Source organism: Rattus norvegicus, chromosome 8 (assembly GCF_036323735.1).
Source record: "Rattus norvegicus strain BN/NHsdMcwi chromosome 8, GRCr8, whole genome shotgun sequence".
NCBI lineage: Eukaryota > Metazoa > Chordata > Mammalia > Rodentia > Muridae > Rattus > Rattus norvegicus.
In genome coordinates, this window is record NC_086026.1 from 88,298,359 (window position 1) to 88,318,262 (window position 19,904).

Consider the following 19,904-nt stretch of genomic DNA (forward strand, 5'->3'; position numbering starts at 1 on the left):
CCTGTTAAAAAAGAAAAGTAGAAAGGAAAACAATCCTTTAAGATGTGGAACTATTGATTCGGACTGCAAAGCACGCAAGTGGTGCTGGCTGCGGTTTTTTTCAACTTGACGTAGGCAAGGGTCATCGGGGAGGAGGAAACCTCAATGAACCACCATCAGACGGGCCCATTGGTCAGTCTGAATGGTATTTTCATGATTGACGATTGATGTGGGAGGGCCTAGGCTACTGTGGAAAGGTGGTCCTGGGCTATAAAAAGCAAGCTGAGCAGGTTATGGGACAGATTTCAGCAAGTAGTGTTTCTCCATGGTCCCTGCCTCAGTTCCTGCCTCAGTTCCTGCCTCCAGCTTCCTGCACTGACTTCCCTTCATGAGGAACTGTAAGCTGCAAGATAAAATAAATTCTTTCCTCCCCAAGTTGTTTTTGCTTCTGGTTCTTCATCCCAAAGACCCGGCACAGGCTTATTAGAGGGTAGGTAAGTTGCTACCACGCACGCTTCCAGAATCGAGGGGATAAAGAACACAAACGTCACAGGTGTGCCAGTCTATGATGCTGCCCTACAGGAGAACTTGGGAGGCTCTGGAACAACCTTGACTTAGCCATCGGCCTGGGCTGGGCTGTGGCAGTGCCTGCCTTTAATGTAAGCACTCAGGAGGCAGGGACAGACATTCCTCTGTGATATGTGGCTCTACACAGTGAGTTCTGGGATAGCCAAGGCTATGCAGACAGAGACTGTGTCTTACACAACAACGACAACAACAAAGTCCCATCCAATAAAATCCTGGAAAAACCACTTATTAAGAGATGACTCAGCAGCTAACAGCACTGGCTGCTCTTCCAGAGGTCCTGAGTTCAGTTCCCAGCAACCACATGGTGGCTCACAGCCATCTGTGATGGGATGTTCTCTTCTGGCACGCAGACAGAGCACTCCTACATAAAATACATAGATAAATAAAATAAAAATTAAAAAGGGTTTAAAGTAGCTGGGTGGTGGTGGCACACACCCGTAATCCCAGCACTCAAGAGGCAGAGGAAGGTAGGTCTCTGAGTTCAAGCCTAGCATGGTCTTCAGAGTGAGTTCCAAGACAGTAAGAGTTGAAAAACAAAAATACTCTAAAACAATCAAATCTTCTGATGTACCAAAGAAATGTCTTCAGGTTCTCCTCGGGAGCCTGAAAAACTACTTTCCAAACAGATCAATGTATGTGGAAGCGTGAGCTATAATTTTAACTTAAATATTCAATTAACTCTCAAGACAGAGAAAGACCCGACCTGGAGAGTACAAAACCAACCCAAACCAAACTCCCCAGCATTTTGGTTTCTTTCTGACAGAGGCAGATACTTTTCATTAGTATTTTGGTTTTAGGTACATCCACTTCTTGTTTAGAAACAGCACTTACTGTGTGGTTGTGGTGGACTTTTACGGGGGCAGAGTGTTCCGCACACTCCTTGGAAGTTCTGTTATCAGTCAGAGTGCTGTTGGAATCTACCATGTCCACTAGCGCCACACTCAGGTTCACCCGTAAAGCATAGAGAACGAAGAAACCACAGAACGCCAACAGTGCTAAATTGTACCGAGCAGAGCAGCATGCTGGAGCTGAAATTAAGATGGGGAGAAAACTTAGAATCATATGATTTCTAAATCATGAGAGGAAGTTTTTTAAAAGAAGATTTGTTCGGTTTTTCAAGACAGTGTTTCTCTGTGTATCCCTGGCTGTCCTTGAACTCAGAGGTCTGCCTGCCTCTGCCTCCAGAGTGCTGCGATTAAAGGTGTGTGTCACCACTGCCTGACTCCTGTATCATTTTTCTCATCACAGTATTTTTTTTATAGTTCCCCTCTTTTGCTGCACGTTGTTCATTTCTCCTCGTGCCCTGGTTGATGTGGCTTTGTCACATGAGTGAGATCTGGGTCTGGAGGCTGAGGAAGGAGGGCGGAGGAAGAGCAGGCAACACAGCTCAGTGTAAGGTGATTGTCAGGTCAGGGAAAGCACCTCGATGAGGGGAACCGACCGACTTCCCAAAGTTGTCCTGACTCCCATCCCCGACACTAAATATACAGATAGTTTTTAAAAGGCGAGCAGGGGGGTGCAGAGGTGGCTCAGTGGTTAGGAGCACTGACTGCTCTTCACAGTCTGAAACCGAAAGGGGTTAGTTGAACAGCACCCATACAGCAAGGCTCATAACAGTCTGAGACTCCAGTTCTGGAGAACCCACTGCTCTCTTCTCCCATCCGTGGTCGCTGTACGCATACATGCAGGCAAAACTATATATGTATCAAATAATTAAAAAAAGTAGGGGTGAGCAAAATGTTTCAAAATATTAATGACAATCCTTAAAAATTATAGGTCAGGCAACTTACCTTTCTGAGGTACTGTCAGTAATCAGGAAATAAAATACAAGACCACCAGACAGTTTTAAAAGTTACACTATAAATAAATCGATACCAGATTTATGAAAATGGTTGCATCTGTAAACCCATTCAGTCAGGAATATTTTTAGGACGGGAAATGTGCTTATGAATTCATTGGAATACTCTTTGAAATTGATCCAAGGTAAAACAAGTTTGCCTGGCAGAGAGAGCTGGTCCACTGGACACCCAGCACACTGAGTTCAAAGCAAGAGCATGCTTGCATGACAAACAAAGCACTCATCAAAACCAACACCAGCCTGTAATACACACAGGTCTGTGGTGTGGGTGTGGCCGAGAACCAAGGCGAACAATGAAGGAGACCTGGGGTTGACTTAGCTCTGGCCACATGTACTTAGATGTTAGAGTTACTTAGATGAAATAAACAAGATAATGACCTTTTTGTCCTCAAGGTTTTCAGTTCTAAACTGAGAGCACTTTCTGCGTGTGTACAGTTCTGCTCTCTTTGTAAAGTACACGTGACATCTCCCACAAGCCCGGGGTTCTACCGACAGAGAAACAATGCCCGAGATAAAGGTCTGGAGAGGAAGAGTCTGGAATAAACAAAAGTCTCAGGGAGTCAGGTGCGGCCTGGCCCTACAGACAGTACAAGGTCACCCGGCTCTTAACCACATCCACTCCCAGCCTTCTGGGAGGAAAACAGGTATACACCCCTTCTGTTGAAGAGACAACCCAGCATGTTTGACATTCCTGGTTTCCCTCATGCTGATCTGTGAGCACAAGGACCTCGGACGTACCCTAAACATCTCCCCATTTCTAATTTTCTTTTTAAAGGAAAAAACAGTAGCTACAATAGAGACTGTGGCTGAATACACTGGCACTACGGCTAGTCTAAGTAATACAGGTAAGCATAAGAGAATTTTAAGACTAGAGAACCTTCCTCACCATGATAACCATTCAAAAGTCACGTGAGAGATTTCATCTATGTATCTCCTTATGTAAGTCGCCAATCTGACCATCAATAGTGTGAGAAGAATCTGACACATTAAAGCAACACATACCAGGAAACCATTGATAACCAAGATTATGATTGAGCAACAGATAATCTATAGTAGCTCTATTCTGTAAAACTGCGGTCCTCAAACCACCCAACTCGCAATTCACACAGGCCATCTTTGAGACCTCTCTTTGTGTATCAGTAACTATTCCCAGGACTGGCAATAAAAAAGCCTAAAAACAGTTTTAAGTATGACCAAGTAATACCCCAGTATCTCAATTCGGGTGTGTGTTATCCCCAGACAAAAAGGCATTTGGATTCTGCATTAGCAAGGGAGAATTGGCATGTAGCGGTGTCATTTTGGGGTCAGTTGTACTGAATCCTTGTTGTTTCCCCAGTCTGGGAGTCATGAGTTAAAGTCTTGATGTTTTCCCAAGCTTTTGGCTTACTCTTCCTCTTGATGGGTTTGTCATCTATCTTTAGATGATTTATTTGTTCTGTGGTTTCTGGGATGCTATCTTGTTCATATGCATCGAAGTGGGGGCCAACTAGGACTTCGTTCATTTTCTGGAAAGACATAAACACAACCTGGACCCAATGTTAGACGAAAATAGGGCCCTTACTATTGATTGGTTTCTAGAAATTTTCACACACACACACACACACACACACACACACACACACACACACACACTTTATGCAGTGTCTCCTTAAAGACATAATACTTTTGAGCACTAGAGAAAGCATTATTCTTTATGAAGTCAGCATAGTTAATTTTTTTTTAATTAAAAAAATTTTTTTTTAGTTAAATGTTAAATGTAGCATCGTGTGTCAGTATTTAATGGAGCCATTCCACAACAGCTTAACACTGTGGATTTTAAGGGTTTTAGTAACATGACTAATATTCCAGAAACTATAAAATTCTTTAAAGTGTTTGCTAATATAAGCATGACCATATTCGTTTCTTAGTTGTAATAAGTCCTAGAAAGAAAATGTATAGTTATTTGATGCTGGACAGTGGCATCACACACCTTTAATCCCATCACTCGGGAGGCATAGGCAGGGGGATCTCTGTGAGTTTGAGGCCAGCCTCAAACAGAATTATTTTTAGGTCAGCGAAGGCTGCACAGAGAAACCCTGTCTCAAAAAAATAAAAACAAACAAACAAATAAAAACCAAAAAAGATAACAATAAAAAACAAAAAATCAAAAGGGTTACTTGGCAAAGTAAAATCCCATATGTAGCATCATAGAATCTTTGTGGAGCTCCTAGCTCCCTGTGCCTCACCCGGGGCTGCATTCTGTGACTGATGAGTTCACAGGTTATGTTTATGTCTTTCCAGAAAATGAACGAAGGTCCAGATGGCACCTACTTTGATGCATATGAACAGTTCAGCATCCCAGAAAGCTTAGGACATGAGGAGCCCTATGCATGCCTGTAGTGTACTGTGTACACCCAAAGTACATTCCAGCATAGCTCTCTATATACCTGAGAGCAGAGAAAGCCCCAAACACAGACAGCCGTAATTTCAAACGTCAAGCTGATATACACTCACTACTAATTATGCGCCAGAAACTTGAAATACCATGCAAAACAATGCCTTCAGTAGAGGATAGGCTCTTGTAAGCCTCCGATAACTTCCTCCCTTGCCAGGGTCTGACCACTTATCAGACCAAGGGCAAGCATAAAACTAAAAGAAAGACAAAATCCACTTAATTAACAATGGGCTTTAAGTTTTAAAGATTTAAACCTAAACTTAAGATTTGGAATATTTCGGGGTTGGGGATTTAGCTCAGTGGTAGAGCGCTTGCCTAGGAAGCGCAAGGCCCTGGGTTTGGTCCCCAGCTCCGAAAAAAAGAACCAAAAAAAAAAAAAAAAGATTTGGAATATTTCTATTTATTTTTCTTTTCTTTGAGGCAGGGTTTCTCTGCATAGCCTTAGCTATCCTGGAACCCACTTTGCAGACCAGACTGGCCTCAAACTCAGAGATCTGTTTGAGTGCTGGATCAAAGGCATGTACTACAAATGTCCTGGCTATTGAGGAGCTTTAAAATTTAAGTCAATTTTAACTTTGAGCTTAAGACTCTCCTGCTAGGTAACAGGGTTTTCAGAAGCACCTGGGAACCAGTCACAGAAAATTCTGGAGAAGAAAGCAATTGGGTTTTCCCATGCAAAGAAAGTGCGGATCAGTACAACTGACACTGTAAAGGGAAAAACTGTGAGAGAGACCGAAGCACAACAGTCTCACGGAGGAAGAACTTGATGGGAGGCTTTAGTTTTCATTGTATTTTACAGACAGTCCGGTGCAATGGAATTCTCACGCTGTACCAACAATAATTTTAGGTGAAAACTTCAAAATAAGCTAACTTCTATTCATTGTACTTTTGCTTTAATTCCTTTTGGTTTCTATCAAGATTTGAGAAACATGCAATTCTGTTTGCATTTCTTGGACACTGTATTATACAGGATATATTTAAAAATTTTATTCCAATATACTATTTTCCTTCTTATAATCCATCTCAAGCCTATTTATAGAGTTATTTTTAATTTTTTTGTACCAAAAAAAGAAATTAAAAAAAAAAAAAAGCTGGGCAGTGGCAGTACAACCTTTAATCCCAGCACTTGGGAGACAGACAGGAGAATCTTTGAGCTCCAGGACAGCCATGGCTAGGTAGAGACCCTGTCTTAAAAAGAAAAGAACTGGGGGGCTGGTGAGATGGCTCAGCTGTTAAGAGCATTAGCTGCTCTTCCGGAGGACCCTGGGTCCCAGCACACACATGGCAGCTCACAGCTGACTGTCCAGTTCTAGGGAATCTGACATACATTTCAGGGAATCACAGACATACATATAGGCAAAACACCAGTGCACATTAAAATAAACAAATCTTAAGCAAAAAACAAGCAACCGACTAAACAAAACCAGGCCACAAAGTGTTGAATATTTTGAGCTGGGCATGGTGAATGCAAGCTTCTAGTTCTAGCACTGGAACGGCATGGGCAGACAACTCTCTGAGTTCAAAGCCAGCCTGCTTACAGAGCGAGTTGCAGGACAGCCAGGGCTACACAGAGAAAAAAGAAAGAAGGAGAAAGTCTCCATTTTGATGAAAAGGCTGAGATAGGATTCCTTATTTTGCTGGTGCTCCCTCTGGGAGTCACCACTGGATGGATGTGCGCTGGGTCTAGGCGTCAGCAGGGACTGCACCTGTATCAGCAGCAGCCATGGCTGTCCCTGGCTTCCCTCCTAGGCAGGCTCTTCCTGCTTCTTTTCTCTAGAGACAGAGGTGCCGGCAGAACAGGATCCCTGTCGTGTTTCAATAAGATTGATTTTCTTTTTTAATTTATCTTTTATTTTCAAAGCAAGGGAACTCGGCTGAAGGAGCACACGGAACCTTTTTCCATTTCTGTCCCCGAGCTGCTCTTGTCCCATCTGTTCCTACTTTCTGTTAGACTTCCAGGACCTCATCCCATATGTTTCCACCTTCCCATTACATTCACAATTCTTCTGCAACATTTCTTTTCAAGTTAGGCCAGTTTCCATTCACAGCGAGTTTCTGTCCTTCATGTGCTAATTTATATACTAGGTCAGTTAAGATATTCAATGGCTGAGAAATGCCTACTAAAAGCTGGCTGATAACAAGGTCAGACCATTGAGCTGTACAACCAGCGGGGTAACAATCTTTTTTGTAGAGCATGTGCAATTTGTATATAAAACATATGCGCCTTGTCCTTTTGAAAAGCCATCTGGAAGCAGATGGTGGCGGCATAACATTATCGGGCGCCTGCTTTTAATCCCAGCACTCTGGAGGCAGAGGCAGGAAGAGCTCTGAGTTCAATGCCAGCCTGGTTTACAGAGTGAGTTCTCGAATAGCCAGGGTTTCATAGTGAGACCCTATCTTGAGAAAAACAAAACAAAATTCTAAACACCCTGAAGTCTGGGGGTGCCTAGCTCAGGCGGCAGCTGCGGGGCCCTGTCTACTTTTCCTTGGAACTCAGGTGTTGTATCAAGCAGCTCCAAGCTCTGCCAGAGCCAGGCAGAAGGAAGGGCCTGTGGACCAAGGGCTCTGAGTTCCAGTCACGTGGTTCAGGAGAACGAGCCCCAGGTGCACAGAGATGGGTGACCTGGGTATGCCTGAGCGGTTGTGGCACTCCATCAGACCTGCCCTGCCAAGGGCTGTTTCAGCAGAAAATTGTCTTTTCTCCCATCTCTTTGTTTCTCTTTCTCGCTCTCAAATAATCCTTCTGAGCTAGTCCAAGCAATGCATTACTGTATTCTAGCTTGCAAAATAATTGACAGAAAATTTACCCACCTTTAGTTCCTATGTGCTTCCAATATTTTTTTTCTTTTTCTTTTTTTTCGGAGCTGGGAACCGAACCCAGGGCCTTGTGCTTGCTAGACAAGTGCTCTACCACTGAGCTAAATCCCCATCCCCGCTTCCAATATTTAATATCAACAGTTACTTGGTTAGGAAGCCAAGGTTTACATTTTACAGTTACTTGTACAGAGCTGTAAAGCTCTTGCTTTTCATATATTTTCTTCTGGGTCTATTCACTAATTTATTTTTATTTCTCTGTGCATTGTTGTTTTGCCTGCATACAAACACACACACACACACACACACACACACACACACACACACACACACACACAAGTGAAGGTGTTGGATCTCCTGGAACTGGCTGCCATATGGTTGTTGGGAATTGAACCCAGGTCCTCTGGAAGAGCAGCCAGTGCTCTTGACCGCTGACCCATTTCTCCAGCTGCCCCCTCTGGGTCTTAGCAAACATTTCAATAATTGTATAATGTTCTCTGTCACAGAAGACTGATTAGAACCCATGGTTCTTCCTACTTTTTCACTTAAGATCCTGACTCCCTGGTCAAGACGACCGAATTCCTGCCTTTTGCTTCTATGTAAAGAAAATTGTTCTTACCCTCTCTGATGGTCAAGCCCCTTGTGTTGACTGTGGGGTTCTTTGCCAACAACAGCGCTGGGAGTGTTGATACGCGTCAGGCAAGAAGGGAATCAGGCTCACCGCACTTCAGCAGCCGGTGGTGGTTCAAACCCCGGATGGACAGCTTGTTTAAGGCACATTTAAGTACAGCACAATTTTGGAAAAATGTTTCCTGGTGACAATTAAGTCAATCCCCTGTTTACAATGAGGCTTAAGGCATCACAAAGTACGAGTGACCTCTTCTGTAAAGATCAGTTCTATAGACTGAGAGACAATGTCCGAGATAAAGGTCTGGGGAAGAGGCTGGGATGAACATTCAAGTCTGGGGAGTTAGGCATGGCCTGGCCCTACACACAGCACAGGTCACCAAGCTCTTAACCCTATCCACTGCCAGCCTTCTGGGTGGAAAACGTGTTATACATCTCTTCCGTTGAAGAGACAACCCTGTGTGTTTAACATTCCTGGTTTCCCTGGTGTCCTCTCCAACTTTCCATCTCAACCGAGCTGTGAGGATTAAAGACCACAGGAAATCACAGTGCACATTCATGAAATCCCCATCGCCATACCTGAGAGAATGCTTTTTGCTTGTTTGTTTGGGGAGGGGGTTTAAGACAGGGCTTCTCTGTCTAGCCTTGTCTATCCTGGAACTCGTTCTCCTCTCTAAGCCAGGCTGGTCCTGAACTCAGCGATCCACCTGCCTCTGCTTTCCAAGTGCTGGGACAAAAGGCAGGCATGCAACATCACTGGCTGGCTCTGAGAAAGCTTTTCTAATAAAATAAAGTGCTACATACCTACGTAAGGAAGAAAAGAGGCCTGGCCGATCTTGGGAGATTAGCCAGGAAAGGCCTTTTTTTGGAAGAGGGATATTTAATGGAGGCTCCCTCCATGAGCAGAAATTGCCAGGTAGCTGCCGGGGTGGGGTGGGTGTGAGGACAGCCCTTCGAAGAAAAGCAGGAGGACATGCAGAGGCAGGGACTGAGGGAGGCACAGGGAGAACATAGGACCTTCCCTCGCCTCAGCCGGTTTACTAACCATAGCTAGTGTCACCAAGAGCTTACTGTACTGAGCTCGTGTTACAGAATGATGGGGACGAACTGCAAACACACAGAACACTACTCAGCACACAGTAGCTTCAGTAACTGAACTGCTATCACTGCTTCCTCTGGACCCTGGAGATTGAGCTCATATGTTAACAAGTGTGGTTATTTTTCATTTGTGTGAAATTAAGTTTTGTGGGGCATAAGGCTCCTAGTGGAACAGACAGGACTGCCAAGAAGGTAGATATCCTGACCAAACTGGTGGGAGCGAACTTCTTAATATGCAGCTTCAAGTGCGAGTGTCTGCAGCAGAGGCGGTTGGCAGCTGGCGGGGCCGCTGAGAAGGATATGATGACGAAGCACAGGTACAGGAATCTAGAACAGTGGCAGAGTGTCAAACTTCAATTCTAACCCAAGAGGAAAGTAGGGGCTAGAGGAGTAAATCAGTGTTCAGAGTGCTTGCTTATTATGCACTCAGGAAGTGGAGGCAGGAGGATCAGGAGTACAAAGTCACCCTCAGTTACATAATAGAAACCAAAGAAAACCATCCGTCCATCCATCTATCCAACTAACCAACCAACCAACCAACCAAAAAATGCAAGTCCTAGGTTCAAACCCACTGATGCCTTACAATTTTCAAAATAAAACATCCTATTTTAGATTAAAAAAAAAATCTGTTATGTATATGAATGCTTTCCTGTATCTATGTCTGTGTACCGCATGTGTGCCTGAGTAGGGTGCTGGATCTCCTGACCTGGAGTTACAGATGGTTGTAAGCTTTCATGTGGATGCTGGGAACTGAACCCGCGTCCTCTGGAAGAGCAGCCAGTGCTCTAACTGCTGAGCCACCTTTCCAGTTCCCCAACAAACTATTCTAAAAATAAAACGAAACCTAAACAAATCACCAAGAAGCCAACAAAAGTGGTCAGAATAAAGTCAGAAAGTAGGGTAGTTACTCACACTAGGAAGGATGCCCTATTTGCATATGTATGGTTAAAACAGTTACGAAAGAATTCTTTGATAATGTCAACAAAAGAGACAGCCACAGAAGACTGTTCTAGGCCAACAAATGCAAATTTCCAGTTCAAGACTTTCTCACACCTATGTGTGTGCAAGTCGATTTGTCCTTTAGTTTTCTGTAGCTTCAGGAAGCTACATTACAAAAATGTAGCGAAATCCAGTGAAGACACATACTTGTGTTTTGGGGGACGGTGGGTATGGATACTAGAACCTTGTCAGGCAAGTACTATACCGCCCCCCAGCAGGGAAGATGCTTTTCCAAGTATCACCCGCAAGACCTTTGGCACAGCATATTATCTTAGATTAATACAGATATCTTATCTTGAGAATAACCTGTTTCCTAACTTAAACTGTAGTCTGATAGACAAGGAAAAAATAGAAATGTCTGCATTATTTCGGTCTCTTACAGTACAAAGTCAAGATATTCGCGGGATTATGCAACTGTTCTCCGCACACACAACAGCTGTTAACTCTTTTGTTGTTGTTTTTGTCTCTCTTCCCTGAACAAGGCGCTACCAGATCACATGCTTGCAGACCGGCATAGGCGGAAACCTGGCGGCCTCTGGAGGAGAACGAGAGGCTCTTTGGCCCTTTGCTCATTGACTGGGTTTGGCTACTCATCCGATCCCGAATTGCTTCGGCCGGGCCAGCGCCACAGGCAGCTCTGTCCGGTCCTACAGGCTTACACCTGCTACCTGTCCCCCGACCCTACCGTCACTCGGGGAGCCCACGGCCGGGAACCACCCGCCTGCCCGGAACGCTGTCACTAGCAACCTCCCGGTGGTCCCGCGGCTCACCCGCTTCGATCTGCCGGGCGCTAGGCAGGAGCGGGGTGCTGTCCGAGCTTTCCTCATCATCGTTTCCCGCCGGACCCCGAAGCAGGGGCCTCATGACGCCTGGAGAGCAGATGTGCCACTATCGTTGCTTGGCTGACAGAGATCTCGGCAGGACAGCCCCTTGCCGCGCTGGCTGGGTGAGACAGGATATTGCTCCACCCCCTGCACCACCTAGGCCCCGCCCAGCTCTGGTTACGTGTTCCTAAGGCGCCATCTTAGTTTCGGGCAACCCCTGTGTGGGCTGGGCTGGGTTGGGCGTGGCGCGAGGTGTGTTGCGGGAGGTGAGGAGTACACGTCTCTTTTTCCTTAGTAAGAGCCGGGGCACTGGGCAGCCAGCAGGCGGCGATGGGGGCTTGCATCTCGTAGTGATAGGGAGCTAGAGAAATGGACAGGGAGTATTTGCCTTCCAGATGTCTGTAGTAGAGTTGCCAATCTTTATCTGTTTTATGACAGCATATGGATTTTGAAGTGGAAAAGTAGCAAAGGAAAGCATGTTTTGTCTGACCAAATTGCCCTTTTCAGAGGTGAACCCCTATGTAGGCAGCTGCTTTTTCTTTTTAGGAAGGTATTGCAGATTGAACCAGGGCCTCACACATATTAGACTAACGCTCATACCATAGACCTACATCCCCAGCAGGCAGGCCACGTGATGTATGAGCGTGGGGGAGTTTTCTCTGTAAATCTAATTTGGGCAGATTTTTTTTCCTACTGCTGACTCTAGGAAAGAGGAAGTAGGAAAACGCTTCAGTCAGCCTTGGTGAGGCCATTGGGCCTCTGAGTAATAAAGGCCATATCTGCAGACTGGTGGAAAAGATATGATGTGGTAGATGCCCTTGGAGAATTCCAGACAGACAAAGGAAGGGCAGAGGCTCAGTAAGCCAGGTGAGGCCCCTGTCTAGAAGAAGATCTGAGACTTACTAAAGACATCCCTAACTCTTGGGCCAGGAAATGCTGCTGTGCAAGTTTTCAAGTTGAAACAACCACACCTTGTAGATTTCAAACCGACTGTCGTAAAGATAGGCCCTTGAGTTTGTGCATACCCACCTGGCAGGCTCTTATAAAATGTATGTTCAGACAGCAGTTCTGGTGCGGTTAATTTGATGTATCAGTTTGCTTGTCCACCACGTGGGTGGACTTCAATCTATTGAAGGTTTGATTTGAACAAAAAGACCAGCTTCCCTAACAGATCCCCTTATACTTCTGCTCCCACCCCTGAGTTTGGAGGGGAAGGCAGACCGGCTTCAGATTTCATTAGTCTCCGGGTTCTCAGCTTTCTGCACCTCTGCTGTTCTGTATGAGCCAATAGGTTTGTTCAATACTGTATCTCCTCTCCCTTATTGGTTTGTTTCTCTGAGAAAAGATTGCTAAAATTGTCCTTGGCTGTTCCCAGCCAAGGGAATCTTCCAACATAGGGAGTCAGATTCCAACAGCCTTGGAACATTTGAAATTAGAAGCACCGTGTTTAAGTATACTTATTACTTGAGAAGATTCAGGTTACAGAAAAGTTGCAAAGTAAATGCCCAGAAGAGAGGATAGGATAGGAAGGCCAGCCTTGCTTTTTTTTTTTTGAGACTGGGTTTCTCTGTGCAGCCTTAGCTGTCCTGGAACTCACTCTGTAGGCCAGGCTGGCTCTGCTACTCCAGTGCTGGGATTTAAGGCAAGCACCACCCCTGCCCTGCATATGTGTGTGTGTGGGCAGTTCTTAGCAACACTTTAAAGTGTAACTTAAGGGCCACCAAAATCATATATATATATATATATATATATATATATATATATATATATATATATGCTGTCGAGACACTTAGGTGCAAGTCTCACTTAGCTTTGAGAAAGCCACACCTACACTTCTTCGGGGAGTATTATCCTTTTTTCCAAACATCAGTCATTCTCCCTAACAGCAATGCATAAATCTTTGTTTAAGTCTTTTCAAAATAAATGTCACCCGTGCTCATACGGGCTACGCTGAAATTCTTTTCTGCAGTGAAGTCAAGATCCTGAGTTTATCTGAGTAGAAGACTAAGAACTCAGGTTGCTATAGGTGACAATGTGGATTGCGGATCTGCCCTGGCCCATAAGCAACTGCTCCTGACAAACTCTCCATACATTGGGCCACATTTGACCCCCTTTTAAGATCTATTAGAGTATGACACATTTGTTTCAACTATGGAAGCAGTGTTGGTATTTATTGACCATCATACTTTATTTGGAATTTTTTACTTTTTACCTCTTCCCTCCTGCCCTGCCCTTCCAGGGTTTACTTAAGATGCCATATTAAGTTTCATTATTGTATCTCCTTAGGTTCCCCCAGACTGTGACAGTCTCCCAGACTTTCCCTTTTTGCTGACCTTGTCACTTTTATAGAATACTGATGCTTTTCTAGAAAGTCTCTCAATCTGAGTTTGTCTAATGTTTTCCTTACAATTAAACCAGTACTTTGTAGTTTCAATTTCATTTTGTTTGTTTTAGAATGTTTCCAAGAGCCAAAAAACCCAAGACCAACCAAACAAACACTCTCCCCTCAAACAACAACAACAACAACAACAACAACAACAACAGACAATCGACTAAACAAACGAACAAAGATATGGATTGTCTTGGAGACAGGCCAGAGCAAGGCGCCGTTCTTGTCATACAGTCTCAGGGAATGTGCTGGATAGGATGCAATTGGTGATTGGTGGTTGGCGCTTGGCGATATTAGGCTTCATTGGATGCCTGGCTCAGAGTTTGTCATTTTTTTTAAATGACTATTTTAAACCTCTTTTTATACCTTTCTTTTTGGAAGAGAGCCAGCGTGTTCACCCTGCTCTTATGGGCCCAGAGCACAGTTCTTTCATACGGCAGATTTGCCTCACCTTCCCTTTTTCCCTGTTCCGACTACTCTGGACCCCTGGCTATTGTATACTTTATTTCATAATCTAACACATTCCTTATTCTGTTGGTTAGATTTTCAACTGTGTTATTTATTTTGATGATCAGATTGCTACAGTTTTGGTAATGGGGAGCTCTGTTAGTTGGCCGTGAGTCTCTCACCTGTTCCGCTTGCTGATTGAGGCAGAGTCTCTGGCTGGCGTACCACTCATAAGGCAGCACAGGACGCCCTTGAACTTGAGCAATATGCCTGCCTCGGCCTCCCACGTGCTGGGATTATAGGCATGCACCATGGCTGACTTATGGTTATGGTTTGTGAGCAAAACTTTTCCTTTCTGGTACAGTAAGATGTTCAGTTTTCTTTTTCCAAGCTCATGATAAGTCTGAATTCATTTTCAGAACATGGATTGTACATGGATGGCATCTGTGGAAGCAGATTATTTTTCAAAAGATTTATTTATTTATTATACATAAGTACACTGTAGCTGTCTTCAGACACACCAGAAGAGGGCATCAGATCCCATTACAGATGGTTGTGAGCCACCATATGGTTTCTGGGAATTGAACTCAGGACCTCTGGAAGAGCAGTCAGTGCTCTTAGCTGCTGAGACATCTCTCCAGTCCTCAGATCTTTTTTAATAGGTCATAGTGTAAAAAGATCATAGATACTGTGAGTTTTGTATAAGCCAGTGGGTAGCCACTTAGTTTCTTGTTTGTTTTACAAGTCTTAGTGTCACCACAGAATGTAGGAAAACAAGCATACTTGGTTAGGTTCCTTTTATACGTTCTCTGATTCTCCCATTTATCTCCAAGGAGAATAATCTAGGAAGTCTGCTGTGGCTTATTCTGGCCTAAAGGAAGTGCTTTGTAGTTTCATTTTTACTTATTTGTTTTAGAATGTTTTCAAGAGGCAACCCCCAAACAAACAAAACCCCCCAAAGAAACCCCAGAAAACAAAAAACAAAACAAAACAAAACAAACAAACAAGCCAAAATAAAAAAAATAGCAAACAAAAAACCAAGGTCTCATGTAATCCCAGCTGACCTAACTTTGTATGTAGTCAATGATGGCTTGACAAATCTTCTCTCCTCCACCAATAGAATGGGCTTACAGATGTGCACTACCACACTCCAAGCACCCATCACTACACCCTATGGTCCAGAACCACCATATAGGATGTAATACCATACCCAGCATTTGATTTATTTTTATTTTAATATAAGATGGCTGTCTCTCCCTTTTTCTGTGGTTTTTGATTTTTTGAGACAGTGTCTTATGTAGCACAGTGTGCGCCTCAAACTCATGATCCTCCTGCTTCTGCCTCCCAAGTGCTAAGGTTACAGGCATCAGCCAACACAAACAGTATGTGCGTACACACACACACACACACACACACACACACACACACACACACGTGTAGCTCCTGTGTAGGTAGTCACAGCCCTGTGAGTCCAGGAGCACACAGGATTTTACCTGGAGATCAGGATTCCACACAGTTCCCCACCTTCTTTTAGCTTTTCTGTCACTAGGCGCACTCAAGGTGCACAGAAAGATATACACACAGGAAAAGCACCCATACGTATTAAAAAAAATTAAGTAGATGAAAAATTTCAGAATGCATATAATTTTATCTAATTCAGAGAAATTGAAATAAATCAAAATCTGCAAATCTTGTAAATATCAGTGGAGCACACAGTGCAACTGTTGGAGACTCACCAAGGAAACAGGAGAAACAGAATGAGTTTGAAAAGTGACCTAAAAGTGCTCACACAACAACCCAACCTTGAGTGACTCTGGCAGATGAGACAGTTAAAGGTAAACTGTGTTCTTGGTAGGTGTCAAACCACAGTCCTGCTGTATCAGCCTTTCCTCTTGGGTCAGAATTCTCTCTACATTTGCGTTCTGTAGAGAGAATCCGTTATGTGCTATGTGGAAGCATCACCTGTCAATCAAAAACCTATGGCCAATTAGCGTAGGCAGAAAATTGGTGGGAGGTGGGAGGAGAAAATACTGGGAGTAAGGCAAAGGAGATTTGCCCTGAACTCTAGAGGAGATGGATAAATGAAACTGAGGAGAACTAATTAACCATGTGGAAGACATAGGATAGTTTAAACTGGTTATATAAATTATGAGCTAGTTGGGGGAACAAGCCAAAGTTTATGGCCTCCACATTTATTTTCTTAAGAGTCATTATTCTGGGAACAAAAAGGCTGGGTAGAAAAACTCACAACTGCAACATTCCTATTTTCCTCTCAAAGAAAGGTGTAGTGGTTCATAAATTAATTGTCATTACTTATATAACAGAAAGGAAAGCCATCATATAATCTGAAAAAACATCCACATATAAACATGTTTCTTCTGTCTGTTCCTCTGTCCCTCTGTGTCTCCCTCCCTTTTTCCTTTTTGTGCCTGGGCTGGAAGCCATGACCTTTGGCCTGCTAGGCAGACAGTCCACCAGATTGCTCAGTCTACCACTCAGTATACCCCAAACTTCACATTTTTAGTGTTACAGTTTGATGGGGTTCGATAGATGAATGCCCATAGCCAGGAAACCATTCAGAGTCAAAGTAACATCCATTCTCTTCTCAGTGCCTCTTGTTGTGACCAGAACACTTAAGATGGGATCTGCCCCCCATTTTTTAAGATTTATTTATTTATTATGTATAGAGTATTCTGCCTACACGTTTGCCTGCAAGCCATAAGAAGGCACCAGATCTCATTATAGATGGTGGTGAGGCACCGTATGGTTGCTGGGAATTGAACTCAGGACCTCTGAAGAGCAGCCATTGCTCTTGACCTCTGAACCATTCTGAAGCTCGTGGATCTGCATTTTTAAACTGAACAGATAGTTCTGCATTCCTAACCATGCTGTACAGTATGCTCGAGAACTTAACTCATATTGTTTAACTGAAATTTTTTTTTAAAGATTTATTTGTTATATATTAATTACATTGTCTCTGTCTTCAGACACACCAGAAGAGGGCATCGGATCCCATTACAGATGGTTGTGAGCCACCATGTGGTTGCTGGGATTTGAACTCAGGACCTCTGGAAGAGCAGTCAGTGCTCTTAACCACTGAGCCATCTCTCCAGCCCGTTTAACTGAAAATTTATGCATCTATCTAATTATCTATCTATCTATCTATCTATCTATCTCTATCTATCTATCTATCTATCTATCTATCTATCTATCTATCTACCTACCTACCTACTTACCTACCTATCGATTTTTTGAGACAGGGCTTCTCTGTGCAGCCCTGGCTGTCCTAGAACTAACTCTGTAGTCCAGACTGGTCTTGAACTCGCAGAGATCCTCCTGCCTCTGCCTCCTGAGTGCTGGCATTAAAGGTTAAATACCAAGCTATTATTACATTTTTAATTGCATTTCTCAGGAATAAAAATTGCAATCCTATAAATCTAGTGTCAATTAATAATGTTATTCTGCTACTAAACCAGGATATTAAAATTCACTTCTTTTGCTAGGTGATGGTGGCACACACCTTTACACCCAGCCAGTACTCAGGAGACAGAGGCAGGTGGATCTCTGAGTTTGAGGCTAGCCTGGTCTACAGTGTTCCAGGACAGCCAAGGGTATACAGAAACCCTGTCTTGAATCTCCCCTCCCCCCACGCCAATTCACTTCCTCCTATTTTAAAAAGTTCTGTCAGACTCAAATATCTATCACTATGGATAATAAAATATATATAAAAAGAACTTGACAACAAAACCCAAAATGGAGTTTAGAGAGCATGCTTAGTTGACCTGCTCTCCCCAGCCTTAACTACTGGGTGACATGCATGTGGATAAGTAGTGATGGTATGTGTGGGGGATACCATTTCACATAAAGGAAAGCACGTTAAGTAGTTTCTGTTTTTACTTACAATAGGTGGGCATAAGACAATAAGAACTATCCAAGTTTAGCACAGTTTTAGGGGGAAAGTTCCAAAAATACTTTGAAGGATAGAGCAATCAAAGTTATTTAATCTGTTAGATTTTGCACCTCCCTCTACATCGATTTGTGTTTGTTTGGAAAAACAGCCCAGCAGCTCTATTGCTTCATTGTGACGTCAGCAGAGACACTCCCAATCCATCTTTCTAAAGCCCCTCAGCGAGATAAGGAAAAATAGCTCCTTTTTGTTTGCTACAGATTTTCCCCTAGCAAAAACACCATCTAGGGCGATTTCTACTTGATGGAGAGAGACAACTGTAGTATGGCTAAAACTCGATGTTACTATTTCTTAAAGCGGCTGAGCCAACAGCTTGCAAGCTATAACTCACGGTAAAATCATGCATTCATTCCATGTAATATATGTGTCGGACATGGCGGTACACATACTATTCACATCTCCAAATATTCATTGGCTTAGAAATAATTTTTTTATTTTAAAAAGAATTTTATTATTATTTTAAAATGTGTGCGCATGCGCATAAGAATGTGGTACACATACAGCGAGGTCAGAAGAGGGCGTTGGATCGCCTGAAGCTGGAGTTATAGGCGGTTGTGAGCCGTCTGACATGGTTGTGGGGATTGAACCTGTCCTTTACAAGAGCTGCCTGGACGCTTAACTGCTGAGTCCTTTCTTTAGCCCCTCATTCTTTTTTTTTTTTTTTTTTTTGGTTCTTTTTTTTTTTTCGGAGCTGGGGACCGAACCCAGGGCCTTGCGCTTCCTAGGTAAGCGCTCTACCACTGAGCTAAATCCCCAGCCCCTAGCCCCTCATTCTTATTTTATAGCTGAGGAAACCCGATGTCATTGAGGGTAAATTGTGTAAGCACCAAAGCCAAATCTGTGTCTCTCTGGCTTCTAATCCCCTGTTCTTTCCATGTTGTGTTCCAGTCGGCGAATCTCCATGTGCAAGGAGCTAAGGAGTTTGCTGGTCCATCACTTAAACCCACCGTCAGTGGGAAGAGTTTCGGGATGAAGGCTCTGTGATGTGCTACAGAGTACGTTAGGCTAGGACCGGGGGCGGAGGGCAGCTTCTACTGTTAAGTCCTACGGGCTGGCACAGAGTCAATGGGAACCCCAAGAAAAGTAGAAGCCAGGAGGACTGGAGAGATAGCTCCGTGGTTATGACTGTTTGCTGTGCAGTCACAAAGACTGGCGTTTGGATCATAGCATCCACGTATATAACAAGCCTGGTGCAGACCTGCAGACCTGGAACTCCAGCTCTTCGAAATCTCATGCCCTCTTTTGGCCCCTGTAAGCACACTAGCATGCAGGTGCGTGCGCTCTCGGGCACACACACACACACACACACACACACACACACACGTACACGTACTATACGTTTTTTATAAAGGTCTTTTGGTAACATAGCTTTTTAAAAAAATACCAAACGCTCAGGAAGTACAATCCCAGTCCAAAATTAGAGGGCTGTTGGTATCTACCTTTCCGTTATTATAACAAATTACTGAGAGAATAAACTTAGAGAATTTTTTTCTCCTTCTAAGGAGGGACCCAGAACCTCACACATCCTTGACCTTGGATTTCCCAATCTCCAGACCTGTGTGATAAATTTCCAGGTTTGTACGTTAAGAAGTCTGGAATGGCTCCAGGCACATGGTAACAGAATGCCTTCTCCTTGATTTTTTCCCAGTAAGCTCGACTCAGGTGTAGAAAAGGACGATGATCCATTGCAGTTTGTATGTTGATGACGATAATGTGGTGCACTAACTCCTCTGAGCACTAGGTGGCGGGCTGGTGCAGAATGATCACAGCAGGAGAAAATTTGGCCTCTGTCTTCCAAGGCATTGACTGGCGGAAAACCATCTGCTTTACTTTCACCAGATTCGAAATGTAAAGTTTGGGTGAATTCACGGGTTTGTTAT

The 19,904-nt window shown here is 43.8% G+C and overlaps 1 protein-coding gene across 5 annotated transcripts in view; it reads right to left on the bottom strand.

Moving 5' to 3' along the window:
- Slc17a5 (solute carrier family 17 member 5) overlaps nt 1-11,376 on the bottom strand; it is a 35,238-nt gene extending 23,862 nt beyond the window's left edge. For 2 of the 5 annotated variants that reach the window (XM_063265787.1, XM_063265783.1), the window contains exons 1-3: nt 11,168-11,376; nt 1,399-1,595; nt 1 (exon numbers count right to left, since the gene is read on the bottom strand). The exon at nt 1 is cut by the window's left edge and continues 233 nt beyond it. In XM_063265787.1, the coding sequence (XP_063121857.1) occupies nt 1; nt 1,399-1,595; nt 11,168-11,261 (292 nt within the window). In that variant the 5' untranslated portion in view covers nt 11,262-11,376. The remainder of the gene's footprint in view (nt 2-1,398; nt 1,596-11,167) is intronic. The other 3 variants (XR_010053993.1, NM_001009713.2, XM_063265784.1) reach the window with 3 other exon arrangements.
- Between the last annotated feature and the right edge of the window lie 8,528 nt (nt 11,377-19,904).